The 24,030-nt window shown below is 53.1% G+C and overlaps 4 protein-coding genes across 4 annotated transcripts; 3 read left to right on the top strand and 1 right to left on the bottom strand.

The window, feature by feature from the left end:
* The first annotated feature begins 4,488 nt into the window (after positions 1-4,488).
* Positions 4,489-6,012, top strand: LOC120680433 (protein MIZU-KUSSEI 1-like). The gene has a single exon (XM_039961927.1). The coding sequence runs from the start codon at positions 4,912-4,914 to the stop codon at positions 5,842-5,844; it is 933 nt and encodes a 310-aa protein (XP_039817861.1). The 5' UTR covers positions 4,489-4,911; the 3' UTR covers positions 5,845-6,012.
* A 6,743-nt stretch (positions 6,013-12,755) lies between these two features.
* LOC120683172 (zinc finger A20 and AN1 domain-containing stress-associated protein 12-like) lies at positions 12,756-13,866 on the top strand. Its single transcript, XM_039965201.1, has one exon. It carries the CDS (start codon positions 13,084-13,086, stop codon positions 13,723-13,725), a length of 642 nt encoding a protein of 213 aa, XP_039821135.1. The 5' UTR covers positions 12,756-13,083; the 3' UTR covers positions 13,726-13,866.
* A 2,054-nt stretch (positions 13,867-15,920) lies between these two features.
* On the top strand, positions 15,921-17,634 carry LOC120682620 (agmatine coumaroyltransferase-like). Its single transcript, XM_039964592.1, has 2 exons — positions 15,921-16,694; positions 16,788-17,634. The coding sequence occupies exons 1-2, from the start codon at positions 16,038-16,040 to the stop codon at positions 17,469-17,471; spliced, it is 1,341 nt and encodes a 446-aa protein (XP_039820526.1). The 5' UTR covers positions 15,921-16,037; the 3' UTR covers positions 17,472-17,634.
* Positions 17,635-22,320: 4,686 nt separating this feature from the next.
* On the bottom strand, positions 22,321-23,365 carry LOC120681351. The gene is made up of 3 exons (XM_039962852.1): positions 23,172-23,365; positions 22,919-23,021; positions 22,321-22,835 (listed from the first exon to the last, which is right to left on the bottom strand). The coding sequence occupies exons 1-3, from the start codon at positions 23,363-23,365 to the stop codon at positions 22,584-22,586; spliced, it is 549 nt and encodes a 182-aa protein (XP_039818786.1). The 3' UTR covers positions 22,321-22,583.
* Between the last annotated feature and the right edge of the window lie 665 nt (positions 23,366-24,030).

Raw genomic sequence — 24,030 nt, 5'->3', positions numbered from 1 at the left:
TCTGCAGTGCTCGGCGCGCCGCTCGGCCTCTGCCCGAGCTGTCCCATCGCGCTGCACCGCCTCGCCGCTCGCGTCGCCGCTCCGCGACGGCGAACGCCATTAAAGGCACCCCGCACTGCCCGCCGACCACCACCACCGCTGCGCCCCTCCTCCACCGGCCTACTCCGCCTATAAAAGGCTCCCCGCTGTAGGATCAAGAATACCGACTAGAGGGGTGTGAATATGCGGTTTAAAATCTAAAACCAACAACACTAGAGAAATTTAATTAGTAACAAAGGAAAGTCATATGTCATGCTATCACTATCTCTAGATGGGTTTGCAACCTAGGGTGACAGGATACAAAACAAGCTCTAGTAAAGTAAATTGCTCAAAGTAAAAACAAGAATTAAAGTGAGCAAGAGAAGTAACCAAGCTTGACACAAGAATTTATCCCGTGGTGTCGATGACTTGCCGGTCACCCCTAATCCACGTTGAGGTGGATTCCAAGAATCAACCGCTCCTCTATCAAGAACCTCTTGATCTTGAGCCGGCTTGAATCAAGGAACCGCTCCACACCTCGATTCCATTAGAGTTGCTCTTCACCACTCCGGTGAGGTGAGCACAAGACCTCTCACAACCAAAATCGGGGCTCCTCAACAATCTCCTTGGAGGTGCTCCACGAAATCCTCTTCTCCAAGCCATCTAGGGAGCGGCAACTCCCAAGAGTAACAAGTTGATGACGCTTGCTTGAAGTTTCCCTAATACCACAAAGCTCAAACTCTTGATGCAATGCACTAGGAAGCTCTCACACTCTCAAGAATGCAATCTCTAAGCAAGTGTGTGTGAGAGAGAGGGATGCCTTAGCTCTATGATGTCAAGTATGCAGTCCAAATGGCCAAGAGAAGCACCCAAAGGCCGGGCAATGGGTATATATAGACATCCCTCCAAAAACTAGCCGTTACACTCTTTTCTGCGAAGTCGCGGATCGTCCGTATTTCAAAAACCGGACCGTCCGCCGTTATAAACCAGTGAGTCAAAGTGCATTTAATGCGTGTCAGAACTAGCCGTTAAACCCCCTGCGGACCGTCCGCGCCCCAGGGGTGGACCGTCCGCAGTTAAGAGATCTGACTCACCGGAGACAAACAAGCTCTCTGGTACAAATTCGAATTAGCCTGCGGACCGTCCGCGCCCCAAGGGCGGACCGTCCGCAGTTCACTTTTCAGCCCAAACCAGAGAAACAACCTCTCTGGTACAAATCTAAGATTAGCCGGCGGACCGTCCGCGCCCCATGGGTGGACTGTCCGCCGTTCAACTTTGAAGCCCACCAGAGAGACACCCTCTCTGGTACATTTTTAAAATATAGTGGCGGACCGTCCGCCCACCTAGGCCGGACTGTCCGCCAGCCCACCAGAGCCTCTGCAAGCTCTCTGGAACTGGAGTGGACTGTCCGCCCCTCGGGTGCGGACTGTCCACCATTACTCAGTCAGCTCTCAAACTTAGTCCTTTTTAAATCTTTTCAAAACGCCGTTAGCCCTCATGCATGCAACTAGACATTTTGAGCAAAATGGCACTAAGGACCCGTCAAGCACGAGTACATGACCCCTCTTGATAGTACGGCTATCTATCCAACAAATCCGGTCACTTTTCATCCACTAAACGCCTTGTGACCGGTAAAATGCAAAAGCCCTATTTTATACTTTTGCCTTGTGCCCGAGCTTTGCTCATCATCTCCAAAACTCCATACGTTCACAACCAAATCTCTTTCATCCGTGGATCAACCTATACTCATTATCTCAAATGAAATCGTTAATCCACAAACCGTTGTCATTAATTACCAAAACTCGAATTAGGGGCCTAGATGCTTTCACCCGCGCAGCTCACCCTCCTCACGACCTCATCCGCCGCCCCTAGCTCTCCTCCCTAGCCCATAGCGCCGCCGCCACAGTCACCTCTGCCAGCTGCCGCCGGCCCTCGTGGCCCCGCCGCCTCGCTCCACCCCAGCTCGAGCTAGGTAGGGGAATCAAACCTCCTCCTCCTCCCCTCCCTTTTCCCCCCATTCCCGGCCGCCGCCGAGCCCCGGGCCGCTGGAATCGGCCGGCGCTGGAGCTTCCCCTCCCCTCCTCTGTTTTCCCGTGGAGGGAGGAGGAAGAAGGTGGTTTTTTTGCCACAAAACCCCCTGGCCTTCCCACTATTTCCTAAAGAACCCTCCCCTTTGTGTACTTTTGAATAAAGGCCCTTCTACTTTTAGCTATTTAGGGAACTGACCCTCCACCATATAAACTTAATATTAAACAGACCCCTACACCTTTCTAGTTTGCCCCAAATATTTTCTAAAATTATAACCAAGCCCTTTCCATCTCAAAAATAATTACAAAGAGGCCCCTAAACCCCAGTTTAACCCTAAACCCCTTTCTGACCTATCATTTCATGCGCCAAACGATCTCCGATCGACCCAAAACTTTACCACGCCATTCCTAACATAGTTTCGACCATGCCATTAGAAAATCTCCCAAAAATATTTTTACTATCCCCATATCTTAAATTGTTTCTGATTCGAGCTCATTTTATTTTATGTTTATGCTTGCTTATGTTGTTCGTCGGTTGTGCTGTTTCCGCCGCGTATGACGAAGTAGAACCGATTCCAGAGGAGAAACCAGAGGAGCCGGGAGATCAGGAAACCGCCGCCGCCGACGCGTACGAAAGCGAAGGCAAGTCTCATCGATCCCTTACGTTGACTATGATTGATCCCAAGTAAGGTTAAATATAAAATTTGCTAGACTTAGGGATTGCATGAGACGATACACTGAGGGATTGAGAGAAACCATTGACTGAAGCCATGTTGCATGTCGATTTACCATCATACTGGCATATTATCAGACCTTGTTAATTGATGAAACTGGAATGAGAATAAGACTAGGGCAGTGTGGAATGTGTTGGAGCATGCGCTACCGTGGTGGTAGACTTGCGGCCAGCGTTGTCGTGGTGACACCTCGGGTTTGGTTGGTCGTGGTTGTTGACTGCCCTGATAAACCTCAAGGACCGTGTGTTGTGGTGCCATTTCACCTAATCTACTTTCAGTACGACCACATGAGTTTGTATGGGCAAACCTTAGTCTAATCCCACTGGCTAACCTGGTAGTCGTCCGAGGTGGATATGTTTTGAGGTGAGACCTGGATTGGTCCAGACCCGGGGGTTTGTGGGCGACTAGTCGGGGTTGAGCCACGGCTGGGTGTCGGCTATGACGGAGCCGTCTCTGGACGGTGAAGTGCGTGTGGGTAAAGCGTACAACCTCTGCGGAGTGTACAATCCATTCGAATGGTCCGTGTCCTCGGTTTGGACATGTTACGGTGTGGACATCTCAACTAGTTGAGCCACCTAGCCCCTGAGATGGATGACTGTTTGGGTTACCTTTAATACTACATTTGTTATTTATTATGGTTGATTAATGGACCTTTGCGTATTAATCTATAACTCCCTCCCCGTAAGGGTGAGGTGGGACTTGCTGAGTACTTTCGTACTCAACCCTTGTTGATTTTTTTTCAGATGATCCTGACTTTGTGCCTGAAGATTACGAGTAGATCGTGTCCGCACCCAAGCTGATCGAGTGGAGCCGTGATGGACGAGGAGCTAGTCTTGCATGTCGTTATGCTACTCGTTATCCTGTGGTTATTTGCGGTAGCTCTGTGTTGTCACTTTACTCCCCGTGTATAGGTTGAATAAAGCTCTATATGACTTTGGACTCCATCTGATGTAACATGTATTGTACCAAAGGCTCGCTTCGGTTATTAATGCATGATTTAGTCTCGATCTTGGGTCGGGGCGCTTCACTCCAGAATCTAGGGTACGAGCGAGCGACAGCACAAAGTCGATGTGAGCTCGCAGCTACCGCCTGCCCTGCTGCTGTGTTTTTCCTATGATGTCAGCCGGGCCGGCCCGGGGAATTAATTATAAGACTTGTGCTCGACGAAAAGATCACATATAGTACTACCTTCTGGTGGTGGTATCAACATCACATTCTACTGTATATTTCTATTAGTGTTGATTACCTCTCAAAATCGATTAGCTCAAGGCCACATATGTGTGCCCCGGCCGTTTTGTACGTCTCCACCCTCCACCCTGGCTCTTGTACTCCTGCCTGCTTCCTGGTCTTTAGCTGGCCCTGGGAACCTGCAAGCCCCACATGAGCTGCACGACCACTCAAATCGGTGTCCTCCGTTTGATCTTGTTGATCTGGCTAGGTTTTTTTCTTTTTTTTTTTTTGAGGGCATCTGGCTAGGTTTTTTTCTTTCAGAGCAGAAGACGAATGTGAGTACATGATGTAGCACCCATCACCTTGGTGGCAACCCGCATTGAATCCAGCCGCGTCCTCGTCTGCACACGGCAGTCGGCACTGCGGTCTACTCGTGTTCCTGATGATGGATTGCAGTTTTTTTTTTTGAGAGGAATGATGGATTGCAGCTGGAAACAATAAAAGCGGCACGGCAAGAAGGAACCCGCGTCTCCGACGGACTTGCGCCCAAATCACCAACTCATATACTGAGCCTGGTGGGCTCCCGTTACAAAAAAAACGAAAAGTCCTTTCCCAGAAAGAACATGGGCTTCCGATGCTACCACTAATCACCGGTCAATTTCGGAAGCCCAGAAAGAATACCCGACCGGAACGCCCGCGCGCGCGTGCGTAGTATCTCGTAACCGAGATGCCGACGCCGGCGGACTCGGCCGGCCGCCTCGCTGGCGCGTTTGGCGCCAGTGGCTCCGAACCGCAAGCGCAACCGCATCAAAACACCCCCCGCCGTGCCTCCTCCGATGGTCAGCGCAGATCCGCAGCCTCAGGCTATCCATCGCGCTCGAAGCAGGCCGATCGGAGGAGCAGGCGGGCCGCGCCGGCTGCCGCAGCACCGGTAGCGCGGGCCCAGCTCGTCTCCCTCCGTGATGGCCGACGTCGACGCGGGCGCCGCCGAGGAGCCGGACCGCAGGGCGCGTGCGGCGTCCCTGTCGTCGTCGGAGGGGAGCGACCACGACCACGACCTCGACCTCGACGATAAGCCCGTGCTGGGCCAGTCGGCGCCGTCCCCGGCGCGCTCCGCGGGCCACGCGCTCGAGGAGCCGCCGAAGCGGAAGGCGCCGGGCCGGCGGTCGCGGCCGATGCGGATGTTCCAGAGCATGTGCCGGTCGCTGCCGCTGCTGAACCCGCGGTGCGGGCGGCCGCTGCAGGCCGGCGCGTGCCGGATCGCGCCTCCCGCGCGGCTCACCCCGTCGGACTCCCTGCTGTCGCAGCTCATGGGGTCCTCATCCAGCGCGGCGGCGGCGTCCCGCCACCGCCTCACGGGCACGCTCTTCGGCTACCGCGACGGCCGCGTGTCGTTGTCGCTGCAGGACAACGCCCGGTGCCGCCCCACGCTGGTCGTGGAGCTCGCGCTCCCGACGCACGCGCTGCTCCGCGAGCTCGGCGCCCACGCGGGCGCGCGCATCGTGCTGGAGAGCGAGAAGCACGCGGAGCCCGCCGACGCCGGCGGTGACGGCGCCGGCGCCGGCGGCGCCAGCTTCAAGCATCACGACGACGACGGGTGGGTGCTGGAGGAGCCCATGTGGACCATGTTCTGCAACGGGAAGCGCGTGGGGTACGCGGTGCGGCGGGAGCCCACGGAGGAGGACATCGCGGTGCTGGAGACGCTGTGGGCGGTGACCATGGGCGGCGGCGTGCTCCCCGGCCGGTCGGACGTGGACGGGCCCGACGGCGAGGTGGCGTACATGCGCGGGAGCTTCGAGCACACCGTCGGGTCCCGGGACTCGGAGTCGCTCTACATGGTCAGCCCGCCCGGCGGCGAGGGCCCCGAGCTCGCCATCTTCTTCGTTAGGCTATGAACCGAACCATTCCCTAATCCTCGCAGCCGCACCCGTGGCCAGATTTTTCCTCCCCCTCCTCTGTACTGTCTCGTTCGTCAGCCTGAGCGTCAGAAATTTTCGCTGCCGCCATCAAGGAACATTTTCCTCTTTTTGCAAAACAAAAAAGGATCACGACAAGTCTATATATAATTCCTAACCGTGCTCTGCGGACATGTCACACCGGCCGGCCGATCATGACCGCCACGTAGCCTGCAGGCACACCATCGAGTCCATGTACGTGCCGGCTGCAGACCGCAGCAGGCAGAGGCCATACGTCTGGGCTCTGCATGCACGGCGCACGGCCGGCACGGTGGCGGACGTGCGCGCCTTTGGCAGCGAGCGAGCACCCTGTCAGTCAGTCCCGAGCACAGTTTATGTCACGTGGTTCCACGAATCAAGCACGGTTCCCCACGCAAAAGAATACTAGCTGCGGCATTGATGGAACAGGCAGTTAGCCCTGTTGCTCTCAGCTCGTCTCGTGCGAACAGGGCCCCCGGCTCTGGCTGGGCTGGGCTGGGAGGACGCGACGTGCGGTGCGGCGCGGCGCACTGTGCGGAGATGCCCGGACCCCTGCCCGCCCGCCGTGTGCCCGTACCCTGCCGCGACCGGCGAGGCCAGCGGCCGCGACCGGCGTGCGCGTGCAAGTAGTGCATGCATGGCGTCCACGGGGTGCGCGGCGAGATCTCTGAGATCCGCGGGGAGAGTGGGAGACTCTGCAGCGCTATGGCTGGGCGTTCGCGTTACCTGAAAAATTCGGGTCGGATTTTTCGGGTTTGAAAAATTTTGGGTTTTGAAAACTACAACCCGAAATTTGCTAAAAATAATCGAAACCCGACATTTCGGGTACCCGATAATTCGAGTTCGGGTTCGGGTTTTACCCGAACAACCCGAACTATCCTAGACTCTGCAATACACCGCGGCTCCTCGCTCGCGGTTGACCAAGCAGGCAGGCAGCCTGCGCGGCCGTCTCGATGCCGTCCCTCCCTGCGTGCGTTGCGGCCGATTGGCGCTCGCGGAGGGGGCGCGCGTACTCGGGCTGTTGCCGCCGCCGAAGCCCCACCAGCTCGCGGGACTGCAGGAGCAAAAGCTGAGGGGGCGTGGAGGAGGCAAATCTGGCGGCGTGGACTCAGGATCCTGCTCTGCGCGGGAGAGACGGAGGGAATCGGAGAAGGACGCGAGGGCGGGCAGGAGGAGATTGGAGAGGCGGAGGAGCTTCAAGATGCGCCTGGGCGGTGGGCGCGGTGGCGGCGGCCGGCGTGCGCCGGGGCGGGGGACGTGATGGAGGCGGCCGGCAGGCGCTTGGGCTGGGGCGCGGTGGCGGCGGCCGGCGGGCCCTGGGCGACGCCGGGGAGAAGGGACCTCGCCGCCTCGAGCTCGGGGGTCTGCACGGCTGCACCTGCACGCTCGGTCGCTCGGTGGCGGGCGGTGGCGCGGTGGGCACTGGCGCACTGCCGGTGGCGCCGGGCGGTGGCGCGGGGCCAGCTGGGCGACGCGCCGTGGTGTGGGGGCGGCGGCGGGGCACTGGGGTCAGGGGGCGTCGTGCTGTGTGCGTGCGGTGCGGGGGCCGGGGTCTTGGGGTTGGGGCGCTAGGGTTAGTAGCCTGGTGGGCTGGTGCCGTGGTGGGCTGGTGGCTTGTTGGGCTGGGCTGCCTACAAAAATGAACAAACATATTTGAGTTGGGCTGTTTTTCGAGTAGTTCGGGTACCGTGGCCCAATACCCGAATTACCCGTAATAATTTCGGGTACCGTGGGTTAGAACCCGAATTAAGGTTCGGGTTTTTCGAGTTCGGGTTTTTCGGGTCCGGGCTCGGGTTTTTCGGGGTTTTTCGGACGCTGAGCTGCTGCTGACGGTAAAGCGTGCTGCTCTGGAAAAGCGTAGCGTTTCGGCGTGGTGCCTGCAGCGTTGCACGGAGTCGGAGGGAGCTTCGTCAGATGTCCGTCCGCACGACGGATCATGCATGGGGCCGGCAAGGCGGCAGCCGTGCACTGCACACGTGGAGAAAAGGCGAGGACGGCCGCGCGGCACTGCACACCGATCCACGAGGACATGGATGCCGGTCGATGCAGTGCAACAGCGGCGCTTGTCTGTCGTCTGCCGCTGCGCGTTTTCACGTGCGTCCTGTGATGACCGATGAGCCCCTGCTGGGTGCTGGGTGCTGGCTGCTGGCTGCTAGGTCACCCACACAACACAAAACTAGCTAGTGCTGCTCCATCCTCCACTCCTGGTAGTGCTGCCACTGAGGGTTCAAACTTCAGATCACAAGCTAACCACTGAGCTTAATTTGCGTAACAAACTGGTTTGTGTTGGCAATGGGGAAAGATTAGATTCAAACCAGCAGGCTTCATGCACTGAAACTGAGGCTTGCACGGACGGAACTAGCGACCCGCGCGTGCAGGAAGGGAGATTCTCGAGTCTTTTCTGGCCAGGCGTCCAACAACGACAAGGACTTTTGGCCTTTGCATGCAGTCAGTCTCGGTCACTCCCCCTACGCGCAGCATCAGAGTCAGGGGCATGGGCGCATGGCGGCCCATGCCCCCCAACCAAGCTAGCCATCCTCTACCGCAGTATAAAGTCAGCTGGGGAGCTCCAGTGAGGAGGCCTTTGGGGGACCAGGGAGGGAGAGCTCCCCCTGCCCCTGCTGGTCTCCTCCTCTCTTCTATCCGAGCTCAGCGGAACTCGATCGAGCTGTGCTGCCTGCCTGCATCCTGGATATGCATGCGTCGGCATCTGCTGCGAGAGAGAAGCTTGGAGTCGAGATGCCGTGATGTAACGAACATGGCACCATTTATGCCATTTCGAGTGATTTTGGTGATCGAATGACAACACAACACTTGGACTAATATGATTGTTAAGATGATCATTCTCAGACTTTTAGGTTCAAGTGATGACAAAGAGAAAGAGAAAATAGGCGTAGCAAGGCCCGAAGGGCAGCCCCTACGGGGGTTCCGCTACCCGGTTAGCGGACGGGGGTCGAGGGGGAGCCGCCCCTCGCGGGTCTCAGGGCAGCGCCCTGAAAGCTCTTCGGATCAGGAGCACCGGAAGAACCGACGCCAGGGGCACCGGTGCATCCGACGCTTGTCGGAAGAACCGACGCTACGATGTTTGGTGCAGGAGGAAATCGAAGCCAAGTCAGCCTACAGGCACCGGTTGAACCGACGGGTCAAAATGGGGCATCGGTGCATTGGCCGTCCTTTGTACCAGAGGCGATGTCAGTGCCCAGGAGAAGTGTCTTCAGCACCGGTTCAACCGATGGGGCATCGGTGCATACCACCGGTGTAATGACGTCAGCGTCCAGGAGAAGATTCCTTCAGCACCGGTTGAACCGGTGAGGCATCGGTGCAAAGCATCGGTTCAACCGGTGGTCTCTGCGTCAGCCATCAGGAGTCCAACGGCTGCTTCGTGTTATGAGTGACCGGATGAACCGACGCTACCCTGCCAAGAGGCATCGGTTCTTCCGGTGGTACGCAGATTTTCAGCTAACCGTTGGAGCAACGGCTACAAGACTTGGTGGCCTATATATACGCCTCACCCCGGCCATTTGAAGATTGCTGGAGTTGCTGGACATCCCACACACACCCAAGAACATCTCCAAGCCATACAAAAGCATCAAGATCATATCCTTAGCCCTTAGCACACTTTGAGAGTGTTGTGTAAAGGATTAGCTCTTAGTGAGTGAGTTTGCAAGGCTTAGAGCCTTTGTGCTGTGGTTCATTAGTGAACCAAAACAAGAGCTTGGTGCGCCGGCACCTTGGAGCGTGGAGCTCGCCGGCAACGTCATCGACCCTCCGACTTGGTGTGGAGCGGCGACGACACCTTTGTGCGGGGGACGTGGAGACCCCCATCCTTTGTGGAGAAGCTCCTTAGTGGAACCCGGGGCCAAGGTGACCGTGATTGTGTTCACGGAAGAGACTTGGTGGCCGAGTAGCAATACTCTTAGTGAGTGCTACAACAACGTGGATGTAGGTGTGCCTTTGTGGCTAACCGAACCACGGGATAAACACCCGCGTCAAGAGTTTGCTATCTCCTATCCCGCTCTTTAAGCTTCCGCATTTCATTCTAGTAATTTGTATGCCTTTACTTTCATAGAATAGTTTCTTGATAGGAAAGGCTATAGGTTGCTAAACTCTTTTGGGATAGGGGTTTTACACTAGAACAACCTAGTTGCACATCTAGATAGCTTGTTTTAGTTTAAGCTTTGTGCAAACTAGTTGGAGCCATAGGTCTAAGTTTTTATTAGTGCCTAATTCACCCCCTCCCCCTCTTAGGCAAGAGCACCCGATCACTTTCACGTGATCTGCTATATATGGGTTGGTTCCGCGGCTCTTCACTGATGTTCTGGATCCAGTCCAGTCGTGTCTGAACTTTCTGTTTTTTTTAGATAATGTCTGAACTTTCTGTTATTCTGTTTCTGCCCATGCATGGCTCTGAACCTGTAGTTCTCTGCATCTGTGTGAAAGCAGGGTTGTCGATCAGCTGGCGCGGCCTCCCGCGGCATTGGTGCCGGTCACCGGAGCTTGGATGGAAGGAGAAGGAAAAAAACGGGTCATGTGGGTAGCAGCTTCTGTTTTTTTTATATATATTTCCACTTTGGTCGATTGCTTTGTTGGGAGAGGACTTGTAAAACGTGTTTATGCATGATCTAAGCTCCCACTTCCCTCCTAAGATTTCTTTGTCCTCGCAAAATCGATGTCTTTGATGTGGCCTCATGCATGTTTCATTGCTCTGTCTTCCATTGTTTTTTTTCCTGAAAGAACCGGATAGATTCGCCGGTATTTATTAATAAGAAGATGAATTACATGTAAGATACGCTGAAACAACGACCTAGACCAAGCAGAACGCTCACCCTAGACAGGTATGCTAAAAGAATTACTCACTACTGAAAGGAGCAACTAAAGAAGAAAGGGATTTAGCCGAGCAAGGCACTAAGTTTTGACCTCATCCTGAATGAGATCAAAGACACGGCCTAAAGAGTTGAGGTATTGTACAGTTTATAATATTATATTATCATTTGAAAACTATTATACTATTAGTATTGGACAGTTAAAATTAATGGTGTACCACTAAATAATTCACCTGTGGTAAAGGTGGTATACATAAGTAGTATAGGTACTATAGGAGTATTTTAGGAAAAGACCATATATGACATCTCAAACTGTTGTAAAACTTATCATTTATCATCCTATCATGTTCATCTAAATAATAACAGGTCAATAATTACTTGATTACCCTCACTAATAAATGGTTAGATCTTTTCTATATCATACACCAAGTAATAGTATTATGTACCATAAAAGACCTCAAGTTCGGATACAAAGCTTACTGCCTTACTGGTTCTTCTTCCATCATTCTAATCCTGGGGAAAGAAATAAAAATATGGATTTGTGGACTTGACGTTGCTGCGTCTGGCTCAAATGTTACCTTTATGTTACAGACCATTGGGAAATAGTTGCGAGTTGTGAGCTGACTCCTCTTTCTTAAAGAAAATGATGTGCACATGATGCCAAATTCAGACAGGCGTTTTGTTTGCCACTTCTCCTGCTGTCCTGCATTGTTCTTGCCCCATCAAGGGAAAACGATAGCAAAACTCTCCCCGATTTAGTTCCGTAGTGCGCGAAGAACAGTGGCACTATGTCTGGTGTCTATGGCGGGCTGGCGGCGACGGCCTAGACGCTAACCGTAACCGACGAAACCTGACTCCAAAGCTCGCACGAGAGCCTCTTCAACTGCACGGGCCGCAACCTGCGGTACGGAGGCAGGTGGCAGCCTGGCAGGCCAACCTGCGAGCGAGAACGCGCCGGCGCGGCGCGGCGAGGCCATCCTAAGCACGGAGTCAGGGACAGCCTAAAGACGCACCACGCCGCCACCGTCTGCGTGCTGCAAGTCGCGGCAATGCCAGCCGGAGCTCGCGGCGGGAGGATCCTGTAGTGCGCTGAGCGCCGCTCTATAGCCGGCGGACGGGCAGCGGAAACGCGGTGACCGCGGCCGCGACAGGGAACTGGGGGTGGACGGTATCTTCGATACCGACCGGGTGGACGGTATTTCATTTACCGTCCGCCCCGGAGGTCACAAGCGGCTAGATCCGAAGCGATGGATGCAAGCGAGAGCGTCGTTGGGTGGGCCGGAAGGCGGCCAGCACAGCCCAGTTTGCTACCGAGGCCCAGAAAATGAATAGCAGGCACAGTCCGTCCGTCATCCACCGTGCGGACGTAGGTAACGGGGCGCCATGCCGCCGTGCTGGAACTCACGCCGCCGCGCGCCGGAAAGGTGTGATGTAATGTAATCCTAAGATACCTATGATCAATAGAAGTTCTCCGCTGCGGGTGGCATACCCGTTGTATCTTCATTTCCTGTCACTAAAAAACTCAAATTACTTCTTTCAACTATGAACAAAATCCCTATTATTTGGTTCAAATTACTCCATCAACTACGTCAATTGATCCTATTTATTCCTGTAATAAGATTTATCTTTGTTGTTTCTCCCCACCCAAGTGGAAGATTATTCATTCATTATTTTAAAATAATAGAGCATATAATAATAAATTAATCCTTAGGACAAATAATTATAAAAATTCTAATGATTATATTATTATTATTATTTAAACATAACTTATGAAGTCCACTATCACCTTACATAATTTGAATCTTAAACTCCACTTACATATGGAGAAAGAAAAAGACAAAACTTGGTAACGGATAAAACAGATCAATTAACGTAGTTGTAGGAGTAAGTTGAACTTAAAATGATAATTTAAGAAACTATCCGGATTTCAACTACACTTAATTTAAGAAGAGTAGTTTGGACTTTTAACATGAAAAACTTTGGGAAACCGTAGCTATAAATTGTGTTTCAACTTCGTTACCCAGCCGTGGCCGCCAACAAAAGCTGGAGAGATTGCGCGGAGCTTGGTGCGTACGTGAGCCTTCTCGCCACGAGGTATCGAGGATCCAGGCGCGCGACTCAGAACTTCTAGTCCACCTCCGATCCACCCCTGCCACGGATCCGACTCCACGCGAGCAGCAAGCTCGGAATTCGCCTCGCGCGCTTGGTCTCGGGCTCTCGGCCTTCCCCTACAATAAAAGGAGACGCGTGGTGGTGGAACTCATCGTCCACGCAACGCAAAGCAACGCCTCGTGCTCGATCGCCCCGGTTCCCCCGCGATCCCGATCGACCCTCCAGCAGTACGTAGCAGCGACCACCGACGAAGACGACGACACCCATGGCATCAGAGAAGCAGCAGGTCTCAGGCGGCGGCGCGGCGCCGATGTGCGCCAACGGCTGCGGCTTCTTCGGAAGCGCCGCGACCAAGAACATGTGCTCCAAGTGCTACAAGGAACACATGATGAAGACCGCCGACGCCGCCACTCCGCCCGTCGCCGAGAAGAAGGCCGACGACGCGGTGCCAGCGCCGGCGCCGGAGGTGGAGGAGAGCGGCTCATCCGCGGAGACGACGGAGGACTCCGCGGCGCCCGTCATGTGCGCGAACGGGTGCAGCTTCTTCGGCTCCGCAGCGACCAAGAACCTGTGCTCCAGCTGCTACAGGGACCTCCTCAAGGCCGCCGCCGCCGGCCTCGCCGTGGCCGAGAAGATCGAGGTCGCGCCCGAGCAGCCGGCGCCTGAGGCCTCCGCCACGGCCTCCTCTAGCGCGGCGACGGCGGCGAAGCCGGCGCGGAACAGGTGCACGTCGTGCAACAAGAAGGTCGGGCTGCTGGGGTTCGTCTGTCGCTGCGGCGGCACGTTCTGCTCACTGCACCGCTACACCGACGAGCACGCCTGCGACTTCGACTTCAGGACGGCGGGCCGCGAGCAGATCGCCAAGAAGAACCCGCTCGTCGTGGCGCCCAAGATCAACAAGATCTGATGCAGACGGAGACGACGAATAGTCCGGGTCAGATGGAGACGACGAGTACGTTGTGCAAGCCTGCAAGGCTGGGTAGCTAGTGATGATAGGTTTCATTGTTTTCTCTTAGCTTCCATGTTCTAGAAGTTAAAACCATTCTTTGTAGGCAATCAACAAGTTTAGTTCTCGATTATTTCTTCTAATACATCGTCAATCTAAAGCTCCTGGTTTGTGCAAGTTCGGAATTAGTTTGAAACTATGATACATACTGATGACAGCTTTTCTAAGGGGTTTTAGTATTTTGTAAGGATGGTTTTAGATTTTCTTGCCCTCTCAGATGGTAGGAATTCTGATTTTTTTCATGAAGTGATGATGGATTAATCAATTGTTATAATAACTTAGCCAGGCTTCCACGGATGCAGAAGATATTCTTCCCCCTGTTCTGAGTGGTATTATTGCTGTTTTGCCTTGTAACCATATTATTAAAAAAAACTTCTTTGAAAATCATCAAAGTACTATAAACGAATGCAAGAACTAAATTAAACCAGGCTACACATACGTCGCCAAAAACCTGATCCATCAGTCAGGGGTTGTTTCACGGGATAGTAATGGCGCCATTCAGTTCTCGCCCAGTCGCCTTGGCGAGCTCTGTTCAGGTGCGCCAGTGCAGCGGAAGTTAGAGCAAGGACATGTGGTGATATTGAGAACATGGGCCTGCTTGGATTGGTACCAAAATTTTGGCATGTAAAAAACTTGCCCACATTTTGGTAGGTAAAATGTGAGAGGTGGGCAAATTTTGACACCCAACCAAATAGTGGCCAAAATTTTAGTTTGCCAAAACTTTGGCATGCCAAAATTTTGGTACCAATCCAAGCAGGCCCCATATCTAGTGTTATCGTATTACTAAATGCAGTACCAGCTACGTGCATGTAAAATTTAAGCTTAGATATATATATTTATGCAAGGAGAAAAACGCTACACTAGCACAAATTTATAATTCTACCACATTCACCATGGATCTCATGTAAGCAGATGATCATAGTTCGTTACCGCTCGACATGCAGCGCAACGAAAGTATAAGTTTTAGATAGGCAATAATATTGCTTTACAATAAGTATTTTTTTTGCACAAGGTTACATGTGGCTTCTGCATGCTGCAGCTGCAGAAACTGATGAATCATCATGTGGCAAATGCTATAACATAAAGTATTGCAGTATGGATAGTTGATGTATATGTAGGAGCAGGTGCGTTAGCACAAATTGTTGTGCTTGCGTCAGAGCAGCAGCAACATTATTTAGATACAAAACCAGCCGAGGGATCCATGGCGCTGCGGCAGCTTGCCCGTCGCGCCATCAACCACGGGTTACCCGTCCTCAGCTTGCCAGCCCGTCCAGACGCCGCGCTCGCCTTCCTCCCCTCGCGGGGGCTCACCCGCGCGCAGGTCCGCGCCATCAAGATGTTTGACGTCTTCATATCATAATTTGTTGCTGGGTGGCGTGCATATAAACAGTCCAACAGTCAGTCAGCGATGTCGATCCGGTGCTACAATATATCCATACGGGTGTTTCTCGTTGGTGCTTTGTGTTCATCGAGGTTGTTGTAGATCCATTCATCGGCTTGTATGTATCCTTGTAGAGGGAGCCCAGAGAGGAGTAGAAGCTCAGATCAGATTGGTCGCCCCGAGTGTGCTGTGAAATTGCTCCATCTTCCATGCTTTTTATGCAAGGGTAACCGTAGAATGCACAGGGCACCCAAATTCTCCTTCCAACGCCGAGGCTCGGGACCTCGTGCATGCACCCAAATTCTCCTTCCAATGCACAGGCAGGCAGGCTGCTGCACGCGGGCCAGATCCTGGCATGTGGTCAGATCGGAGAAGCGCCTGCTGCATAGGCCGGCCCGTGTTGCGGTCAGGCAGTGCTGTTGCACGCGCTGGGGCCATATGTGCTTATGGGCCTCCTCTTGGGCCGAGCACTCTTCTGGGTCCATCATCTTTGCCTTCTCTTTGGCTCTTTCGTCTGTTGCGCTCTCGTGTGTAAATAAATCAATATTGCTCCGTCGAGTCGAATTCGAATCAAGTCAATATTAGGCATTTGCGCTCTTGGATTCAAAGCTCCTGGTTGAAGCCATTAATAGGCAGGCAACCATGGTCCCCGTGGATCAAGAATGTGAAACACGCCCGCGCTCTTGGCGACGTGACAAGGATGGCCTCCTCGTCTCCAGCCACGGGTACGGTACTTCTTCCGCGTCCACGCTCCGGAACGCACGCCAACACCAGACCAGCCGCGCGACGATAATCCGGCCGCTCACGTCGTTGCTGCAGCTCATCAGACCCAATGGCTCCGGTGAGAATTGTCGACGACGGCTACGTCCCCGCACCGGCGGCGGCGGCGCCGCCCGGGCCTATCAAGCTCAACGCCATGGAGGCGCAGTGGGTCGTGGCCCCGGTTCTGCAGCACCTCCTGCTCTTCGAGGGCGACCAGCTGCCGCCCTTCGACGCCGTCGTCCGGTCCTTAAAGTCCTCCCTCGCGGCGACCCTGGCCACCCACGCCCCGCTCGCAGGCAAGCTCCATCACCTCGCGGAGAGCGGCGAGGTCGCCATCCGCTGCTCCGCCGACGACGAAGGCGTCCGGTTCGTTGTCGCGGAGACAGACGCCGACGCCCGCAGCCTCTCGTGCGACGAGGACCACGACGTGCTCACGTTCGAAGGGCTCGTTCCGGAGGTCGACATGTACCGGCTGCCGGCGCCGCTGCTGGCCGTGCAGGCCACGCGCCTCGGGGGAGGAGGCGGGGTGGCCCTCGGGCTCACGGTGCACCACGCCGTCGCCGACGGGCGGTCGCTCTGGACGTTCGTGGAGGCGTGGGCGGCGGCGTGCCGCGGGGACGCGCCGCCCGAGCCGCCTCCGTGCTTCGACCGCTCGCGTGTCGGGCTGCCTGGCGGCGAGGAGCTGGCCCGGAGCGTCGTGCGGAAGTACATGCCAGACGGCAGGGTGGTACGTTCCCGCGAGCACAGCACAGGCTTCGTTCACATCTCTCCCATTCGGGTTTTGATTTCGTTGCACCTGATTTTTTGCTGCCACCACCAGGTGCCCATGCCCGCGATATTGCTGCAAGACCGGCTGCGATTCACCCGCCGGACGTTCACCCTGGACGCGCCGCGCATCGCGCGGCTGCAGCAGCGCATCGTCCGCCTCGGCGAGGCCCACGGCGCGCCGCTGCGCCGCCCTCCGTCCAGCTTCGTCGCCGTCGTCTCGCTAGCATGGACCTGCGCCGTCCGCTGCCGGACCTTCCCGGCGGACGACGACGTGTTCCTCGTCTTCTTGGCCGACGCCCGCGACCGCCTCGACCCTCCCGCCGGCGCGGACTACTTCGGCACGTGCCTCACCGTCTGCCTGGTGAAGCTGCCGGCGCGGAAGCTCCGCGCCGAGAGCGCGTTGGCGGCGGCGGTGCAGGGCGCGATCCGGGAGATGGCGGAGGACCCGCTCGGCTCATCGCCCGGGTGGGACTTCCTCAAGGTGGCCCAGAGGATCCCCATCGACCGGTTGGTGTCCGTGTCCGGGCCGGCGGGCTTCAGGGCGTACGAGGTCGCCGACTTCGGGTGGGGGAGGCCGCGGCGGACGGAGAACGTGAGGATGAACCACGACGGCCAGGTGGCGCTGGTCCGCGCCAGGGACGGCGGCGGGGTGCAGGCGGCGGTGTCCATGCTCCATCGGGCGCACGTCGACGCGTTCAGGTCGGAGCTCCTCAAGCTGCTCGGGTCGGATGAGTGATGTCCCAAAACACACAGTTTGTCGGTTGCCGCTTGGAAGTTGTTCCTACTGTTTCGTTTGTTTGTACTGTTTTTAAACTGTTGCGCTCGAGGCTTCTCACAGTGGTGGATTTAAAATGGAAATTTAGGGAGGTTTATTTTCCTCGTCTTTCTCCCACCTCTCTTTTCCTTCTTCTTCCTCCTTTTCTTCTTTCTTTTCTTCATTCGTGGTTAAAATTTATTGGAAGGGCTCCATTCACTACTAGAAAAAGTGGCATTCGTCCACCTCCGATTAGTACAGATTTCTTTAAAGCCGGTACTAATGTCAATTTAATACCGGTTCTACAACACAGTGTCCCCCGGAGCCATTTAGTACCGGGTCATATCTCCACCCGATACTAAATGCCACCATTTAGTACCGGTTGGTGTTATAGTCTGGTACTAAATGTCTCCCGGGGGCCCCCAACTATTTAATATCGGTTTTTAACACCACCCGGTACTAAATGGTCCACCTGGGTTACTTCAAAAGGATAACATCTTCCATCCGCTCACATGGATTGTGTGGATGGAATGGTAAAGAAGACTACGCGCGAGGCCACAGATCATAAATTCGAACCCCAACGCACGCACATTTATCCGCATATATTTTTTCTAAAAGATAGTACATTTAGTACCGGGCGTTGCGACCGGTACTAAATGGACCGTCCATTTAGTATCGGCCAGCCGGTACCGGGCGCGGCAGCCGGTACTAAATGACCCTTTTTTCCTGCAGTGATTGCTTCCATGAGAGTAGGGAGGGCTGGAGCTCCTCCCTTGCACCCATAGATCCGCCCCTATCTGCTCTGGTTACTAGTCTGAATCAAGTTAGTCTGCCCCTGGATCCGTTTTGAATAATGGGAATGTTGATGGCCTTGTTCAAAACACACACATTTTGTTTTTCCTAAGGAAAAAATCACGCACATTTTGTTGGTCGCACTGTGCTGCGCGTACGGTGTACAGTAAAAATGGCATTTGTTTTTTTTTGAAAAGATTGCGGGAGCTCCGCTTTGTCATTTATTAAGCTGGGAGAAGAAGCAAGTACATAGTTCAAATTGGGTATTTGTTTCTCAGCTCAGCATTGAGCATTTGCTGTCCATGGCTCCACGCCACAATGGGCACATGGTCGAGCGTGTACGGTCAGGACAGGATAGGGTGGTGGACCCGTGCGGGCGACTGGAGGAGGCACGCCGACGACGACGAGTCTTCTGCCGACGGGATGCGGAACGTGGCGCGTGCGTCCCTGTTTCGAGCTGTATCCGGCGGGCAGCACCGGCATATAAACGCCTCACGTCGACGTCACTGCACACTGCATGGACCGGAACGCCCCGATGTGTAAGGTGTGGCTACTGCCTAATGGCTTCTAGATGATCTGAACTTAGACTTTCGAAAGTGTTGCGTCGCACTCTCTGTCCACAAATATAAAAGTTTCTAATTTGTTATAAGATATAAATACTTGTAACCATGATTGCCAAAAATTAAAAATAAATATTACCAAATGTAACTCTTTCTGTTTAAACAAGTTATTTTATTTGAATTATTTATATTTGTGGGTGGAGGGAGTAGTTATTGGTGTGATTAACTGCAGTGACTGCCTAGTTTCAAAAAAAAAAAACTGCAGTGACTGCCTGCTGCCCTCGTTCCTTTGCTGGGGGACCTGAACTGTCCAAGCGTCAACCAAACTAGAGTGTGAACTGTGTGATTGGTTTTGAGATGCAGGTCTGCCTTAATTGGTTGCCTGGACCTAGCTAGCTAGCTGGCTGGATGCAAAAGCTGTCGACGGGCCGACTTTCCGGATATGGGCGTTTCTCCGGAGCAGGGCTCTAGTGGTCCAAGTACGTGCACAGAGAGCACGGAAACAAGTTTTGGCGTATGCAGAAGCTCCTTCACGCAGCTAACCAAACAAGGACGCTGAGCAGCTAGGTTAGATAAAAGGCAGTCAACCAATTAAGGGAGTGTTGTATGGGTTGGGTGTAGCCACCGGGTGCCTGGCTCCCTGGCACTAGCCAGGCCGGCCGGCTAGTTCAACCACGATGTCTATTTATCACTCGCGCAAGTAGACACGACGTGTCGCCGAAGCCCTCCCCTATTCATCTTCTACCTCGACAGGGGAGGGGGACGGCATGGGAGGGAAGAGGGGGTGGGGGTGACCGTGGAGGGGTGGTAGGTGGGTTGAGTGGGCGGTTGCTGGCGACCGGGGTGATGGTCGAGATGGCAGACCATAGAGTTTCGGGTTGCTGGAATGGGACGGGCTCCATGGCTGCCAGGCCTGAGGAGGGGGCCAGCGGCAGCCCGACGGTGGTGGCGGTTTTGCCGGCGAAGGGCAAGGCAGCGCTCGGCCGGGTAGGGCAGAAATCCCGGTGAGCGGTGGTCGACGACGGCGGCAGTGATAAGCAAGGTTAGCGTTGGCAGTGGTGGAGGCGGGGGAGTAGGGTCGGGACTGATGGTAAAATTTCTAGACTGTTGGCCCGGGCACTCCTCTCTCAGGCAAAAGGAAAAAGGTTAGCCCGAAAACTTTACACTTGACTGTTAGATCCTCTCAGAAAAACATTGTACTTGGAAGGTATAGTATTTTTTTTGGCGTGGAAAAAAATTGCACAATCACTGACCACCGCGTCCGTGATACAACTCGGGATATGGGTGTTAATTAGTGATCCTTAGGTGCACTCCCTCTCTTTAGTTCAAAATTTTATACTTTTTTTTAAATCAGATCTCATTCTAGAAAATTAATACAAAATTTTAAACTAGAGATGGTTGGAGATGCATATAATGGTCACCAATTTGCACCTCTAACTCAAAACACCATCCCCATGACAGTACAGAGTTATGAGAACACGAGCCTAATTGGTTTCCCACATCAGCCTTGAGCCAGCCCAGTGGGCTGCAATCTCAATCTGATTGGTTACGATGCAAAAATGCTCGCGAGCTTAGCTCCCGAGAAACGTAGAAATCTGCCGTTGCTGTCGAGCGTGGCTGGGGCGGTGCAGGATGGACGGTCAGCATGCGCGCAGACGGGTAAAAAGTAGCTACGCGCACTAGCTGTGCAGGTTAAAAAAGCGTCTGGCTGGGTAAAAAAGCGTCTGTTTGGTTTTTTTTCACTACTCGCGCTACAAAAAAAATATCATACATAGAGTACTAAATGAAATTTATTTATAAAATATTTTTACGGATGGGTGTAATTTTGCGCAAGTAATCATCTTCTAATCATGCGGTCAAATGTCTTATTAAATTCGTCTCGCGAAGTAGCATAGGGGTTGTACAGTTAGTTTTATAAACTGTTTTTGTTTAGTATATCTAATTATTGGTCACAATTTACTATAGTAGTTTGCGCTGCACAAACCAAACAGAACCAAAATAGAAAACACCACCGGGAGCCTGCTTGGCTGCTTCGCTAGGCACGAGCCAGGCTACAGCGGAAGGAAACCAATCAGGCTAGTACATCCCAATAGCAAGAGCATAGGCTATTTTGTTACAGGATCTAGGGATAAAGACAAAGGTTGTGTTTAGATTTCAAAATTTTAACCTCAAAAACTCACATCGAATGTTTGGATACATGTATGGAGTATTAAATAAAATCTATTTACAAAATTTTTTTATGAATCGAGTGAAAATCGAGTCTACTTAATTCATGATTTGCAAAAGTGATACTACAATAACCATCCGCTAATTATAGATTAATTATGAATTAATTATGCTTATTAGATTCGTTTCGCAATTTACAATTCATTCGTGCAAAAGTTCTACAAATAGATTTTATTTAGTACTTTGAAATAGCAATATTTGGTTCAAATTTTTACCCCTAAAGACCTAAACACGGTCAAATTCAAAAGACGAAAAGTTCCCCTGTATCAGTTGCCTGAGCTCGTAGATCGCCCCTCGGGCAGGGGCTAGCCGGTACGAATCATCCTCCATGACTTGTTTCAGAATGAGAGAATCAGTTTCAAAGATCACGTTGCAGATTCCTTTGCCTTGCTCTCCCTCGGTATATTTGATTGATCGAATGCGGTTTCACTGGAGTACACAACAACCACACTTCATGGTCCCTTCCCTTTGCCTTGCTCTCCCTCGGTCCCTCCCTGTTCCTGGCCTCCTGGGTGCCCAGCTGAGGGATCCATGGCGCTGCGGCAGCTCGCCCGCTGCGCCCTCCACCGCGGGTTACCCGTCCACCTACCTCCGCCGCCGCTCGCATTACAATCCTGTGTTGAAGATGCCCCAACATTACAATCCTGTGTTTAGAAAGGAGCATTCATGGTTGAAGATGCCCCAACATTACAATCCTGTGTTTACGACAAGAAAGTGTTCATAAATCATGCATGTAATGGAATAAATTTTGAAAATAGGTATTGTCTTACAATTATTTGGTTTGTCTCACGTTTGTCTCTTGCTTCAATATCATCATGTTCCAGATCGTCACCTACAATGCAAAATATATTATAAACAAATATTTAGAAAAAAATTTACACTAGAACAAAATTGTGCTTGGGTGCTTTCCAGACATTGCTTGAAGAAAGGACTCAAATAGCCAAACAAATGATAGAATAGTCTCGTTGAACATGAGTGCACACCCAAAAATTATTGTTTGCTTGTGATGGTTGGTGCCAAGAATCGGAGCAAAAGGCATTTCAAACTTATTTGTTTGAAATGTGGTGTCAAAGGACACAGCATCACCAAAGCATTTGTAATCAATGATAGACTGACCATCTGCCCAAAAGAAATTTGTTATATGACCAGTATCCTTGTCCACCTCAACTGCATAAAAAAATGTTGGGTCCTGGGCTTGTTTGTTTCTCAGATATTCAGATAATGTTTGTGCATCATTGTCTTCTAAGTACTGTCTGCACTCGCGACCAATCTCATTATAGCAATCCATCTTAGTAAATGGTACTTTGTCTTCCCCTCCATAATGCTCCTTCATAAAATTGAAAACTTGGGATGGCTTCATTCCAGACCGCCGTGCCTGCCCAATTAATTTTCTATCTGCCTCTATAATCTCTCGTTGGGACCTCAACTTATGTATCTTATTTGGACTGGCAAGATAATGGTTGTGCTCTACTACGATCTTTTGCACAGTCCATACATTCTCCTTGCTGATACTAAACTAGACACGAGCATCACAACCGGTCCTTGTAATATCTTTTTGTGATGCCTCATTTTTCCGAAGTCCTTGGCCACTGCAAACAAAATATTTCTGAGATAAACTATCATCTGATTTGCGGCGCTTCGTCCTGCTCTTTCTAACACTGAAGCCAACAAGTCCAGCATAGATATTGTACATCTCATAAGCTTTTTTCTCACAGTCAAAAGTCATTCCAACTTTAGGTGCCATCTCAGCATATTTATCAACCACATCCTGTACAAATAATTATCAATTAAAGGTCTAACATAACAAAAAATATTAGATATCGTTTGTGAAGTTTGTTACTTTTATTTTACCTCATTTGGTACTTCAATCTCCACTGCTCCAACATGTGGTATTTGTTGTTCCTCTTCTCCACGATCACAAGCAACATCATGATTCGCAGAAGGAGCATTTAATCTACATTTGGAAAATTGATAGTGAGGTGTAATAATAAACCCTAACGATCATGAGGGATCGCAGGAGCTTCCTCAGGGAGTAACAACATGGATCAATAACTAAGACATGGATGGGGATCATGATGAAGCGAGGAGCAGCCACACAAGTTACCTGAGGATCGACGACGACAGAATAGCTTGCTCGCGATCGCCCAGGGACGTCGCGGGCACGCCGCCTTCTGCCCCGTCGGTGGCGTGGCCGTCGCCGCCTGCTGTTCCGTCGACGGCGTGGCCGTCACTGCCTTCTGCTCCGTCCGCGGCGTGGCCGTCGCCGGGTAGGGCTTCGTAGCGCAGCCCTTCTTCCATAGTTGAGATGGCACCTATTCCGGCGCCACTGTTCCGCCGTGGGCAGTAGTGCCGTGCTGCCACACGATCACCGGCCGGTAGGGCTTCGCGGCAACACCCTTCCGCCCGACCGCGGCGACGTCAACCTTCCTGGATGGCTGCTGTACGTTGCTGACGGCCGCCGCAGCCTTGCGTCCTCCTCCTCCTGCCGTCCGCTTCTGGGCGCGCCTGCACTACGGCGGCCTGCGCGGCAGCTAGGGCTGCGCTGCACTACTGGGCCGATGATTGGAGCGTCATGGCTCGATTGGAGAAGCCGGGAGCAATGAAGCGGAGCCGGGCGGCTATTCGATTCAACGAGCCGAGGTCACGCGGAAGTCGATCCTTGCGAGGAAGCCGAGCCGTTCACTGCGCCATCCGTCAGATCCTAAAGGAACGGCATCGGGGCTGGGTGCGCACGGGAGCGTCCGTGCGCGAGGGGCGCACCCCATTTTTTTCCGTCGGGTGCGGCGCGGACCACATCGTCAGGGACCCCGTGCTGCTGACGCTCAGCCTCAGCAAACGGATGGTGCCGCGGTGCCGCGCCATCGAGGCCTTGAAGGCCAGAGGCGTGGACATCGGCAAGGAGCGCCTGGTGAACATCGTGAGAGCGTCGGAGGCCAGGTTCGTGGAGAGGTACATACTGAGGT

This window comes from Panicum virgatum, chromosome 7N, assembly GCF_016808335.1.
Source record: "Panicum virgatum strain AP13 chromosome 7N, P.virgatum_v5, whole genome shotgun sequence".
NCBI classification, from domain to species: domain Eukaryota; kingdom Viridiplantae; phylum Streptophyta; class Magnoliopsida; order Poales; family Poaceae; genus Panicum; species Panicum virgatum.
The sequence above is the reverse complement of the archived record's forward strand: the minus strand, read 5'-3'. Positions and strand labels throughout refer to the sequence as shown.

What these genes read in the sequence shown, in the direction of transcription:
- LOC120682620 (XM_039964592.1), top strand. Translation starts at nt 16,038, where the DNA reads ATGGCTCCGGTGAGAATTGTCGACGACGGCTACGTCCCCGCACCGGCG. An exon ending in ACATGCCAGACGGCAGGGTG is followed by an intron (nt 16,695 to 16,787) that starts GTACGTTCCCGC and finishes TGCCACCACCAG; the next exon opens with GTGCCCATGCCCGCGATATT.
- LOC120683172 (XM_039965201.1), top strand. Translation starts at nt 13,084, where the DNA reads ATGGCATCAGAGAAGCAGCAGGTCTCAGGCGGCGGCGCGGCGCCGATG.
- LOC120680433 (XM_039961927.1), top strand. Translation starts at nt 4,912, where the DNA reads ATGGCCGACGTCGACGCGGGCGCCGCCGAGGAGCCGGACCGCAGGGCG.
- LOC120681351 (XM_039962852.1), bottom strand. Translation starts at nt 23,365, where the DNA reads ATGGAAGAAGGGCTGCGCTACGAAGCCCTACCCGGCGACGGCCACGCC. An exon ending in CTGTCGTCGTCGATCCTCAG is followed by an intron (nt 23,022 to 23,171) that starts GTAACTTGTGTG and finishes TTCCAAATGTAG; the next exon opens with ATTAAATGCTCCTTCTGCGA. An exon ending in AGATTGAAGTACCAAATGAG is followed by an intron (nt 22,836 to 22,918) that starts GTAAAATAAAAG and finishes TTATTTGTACAG; the next exon opens with GATGTGGTTGATAAATATGC.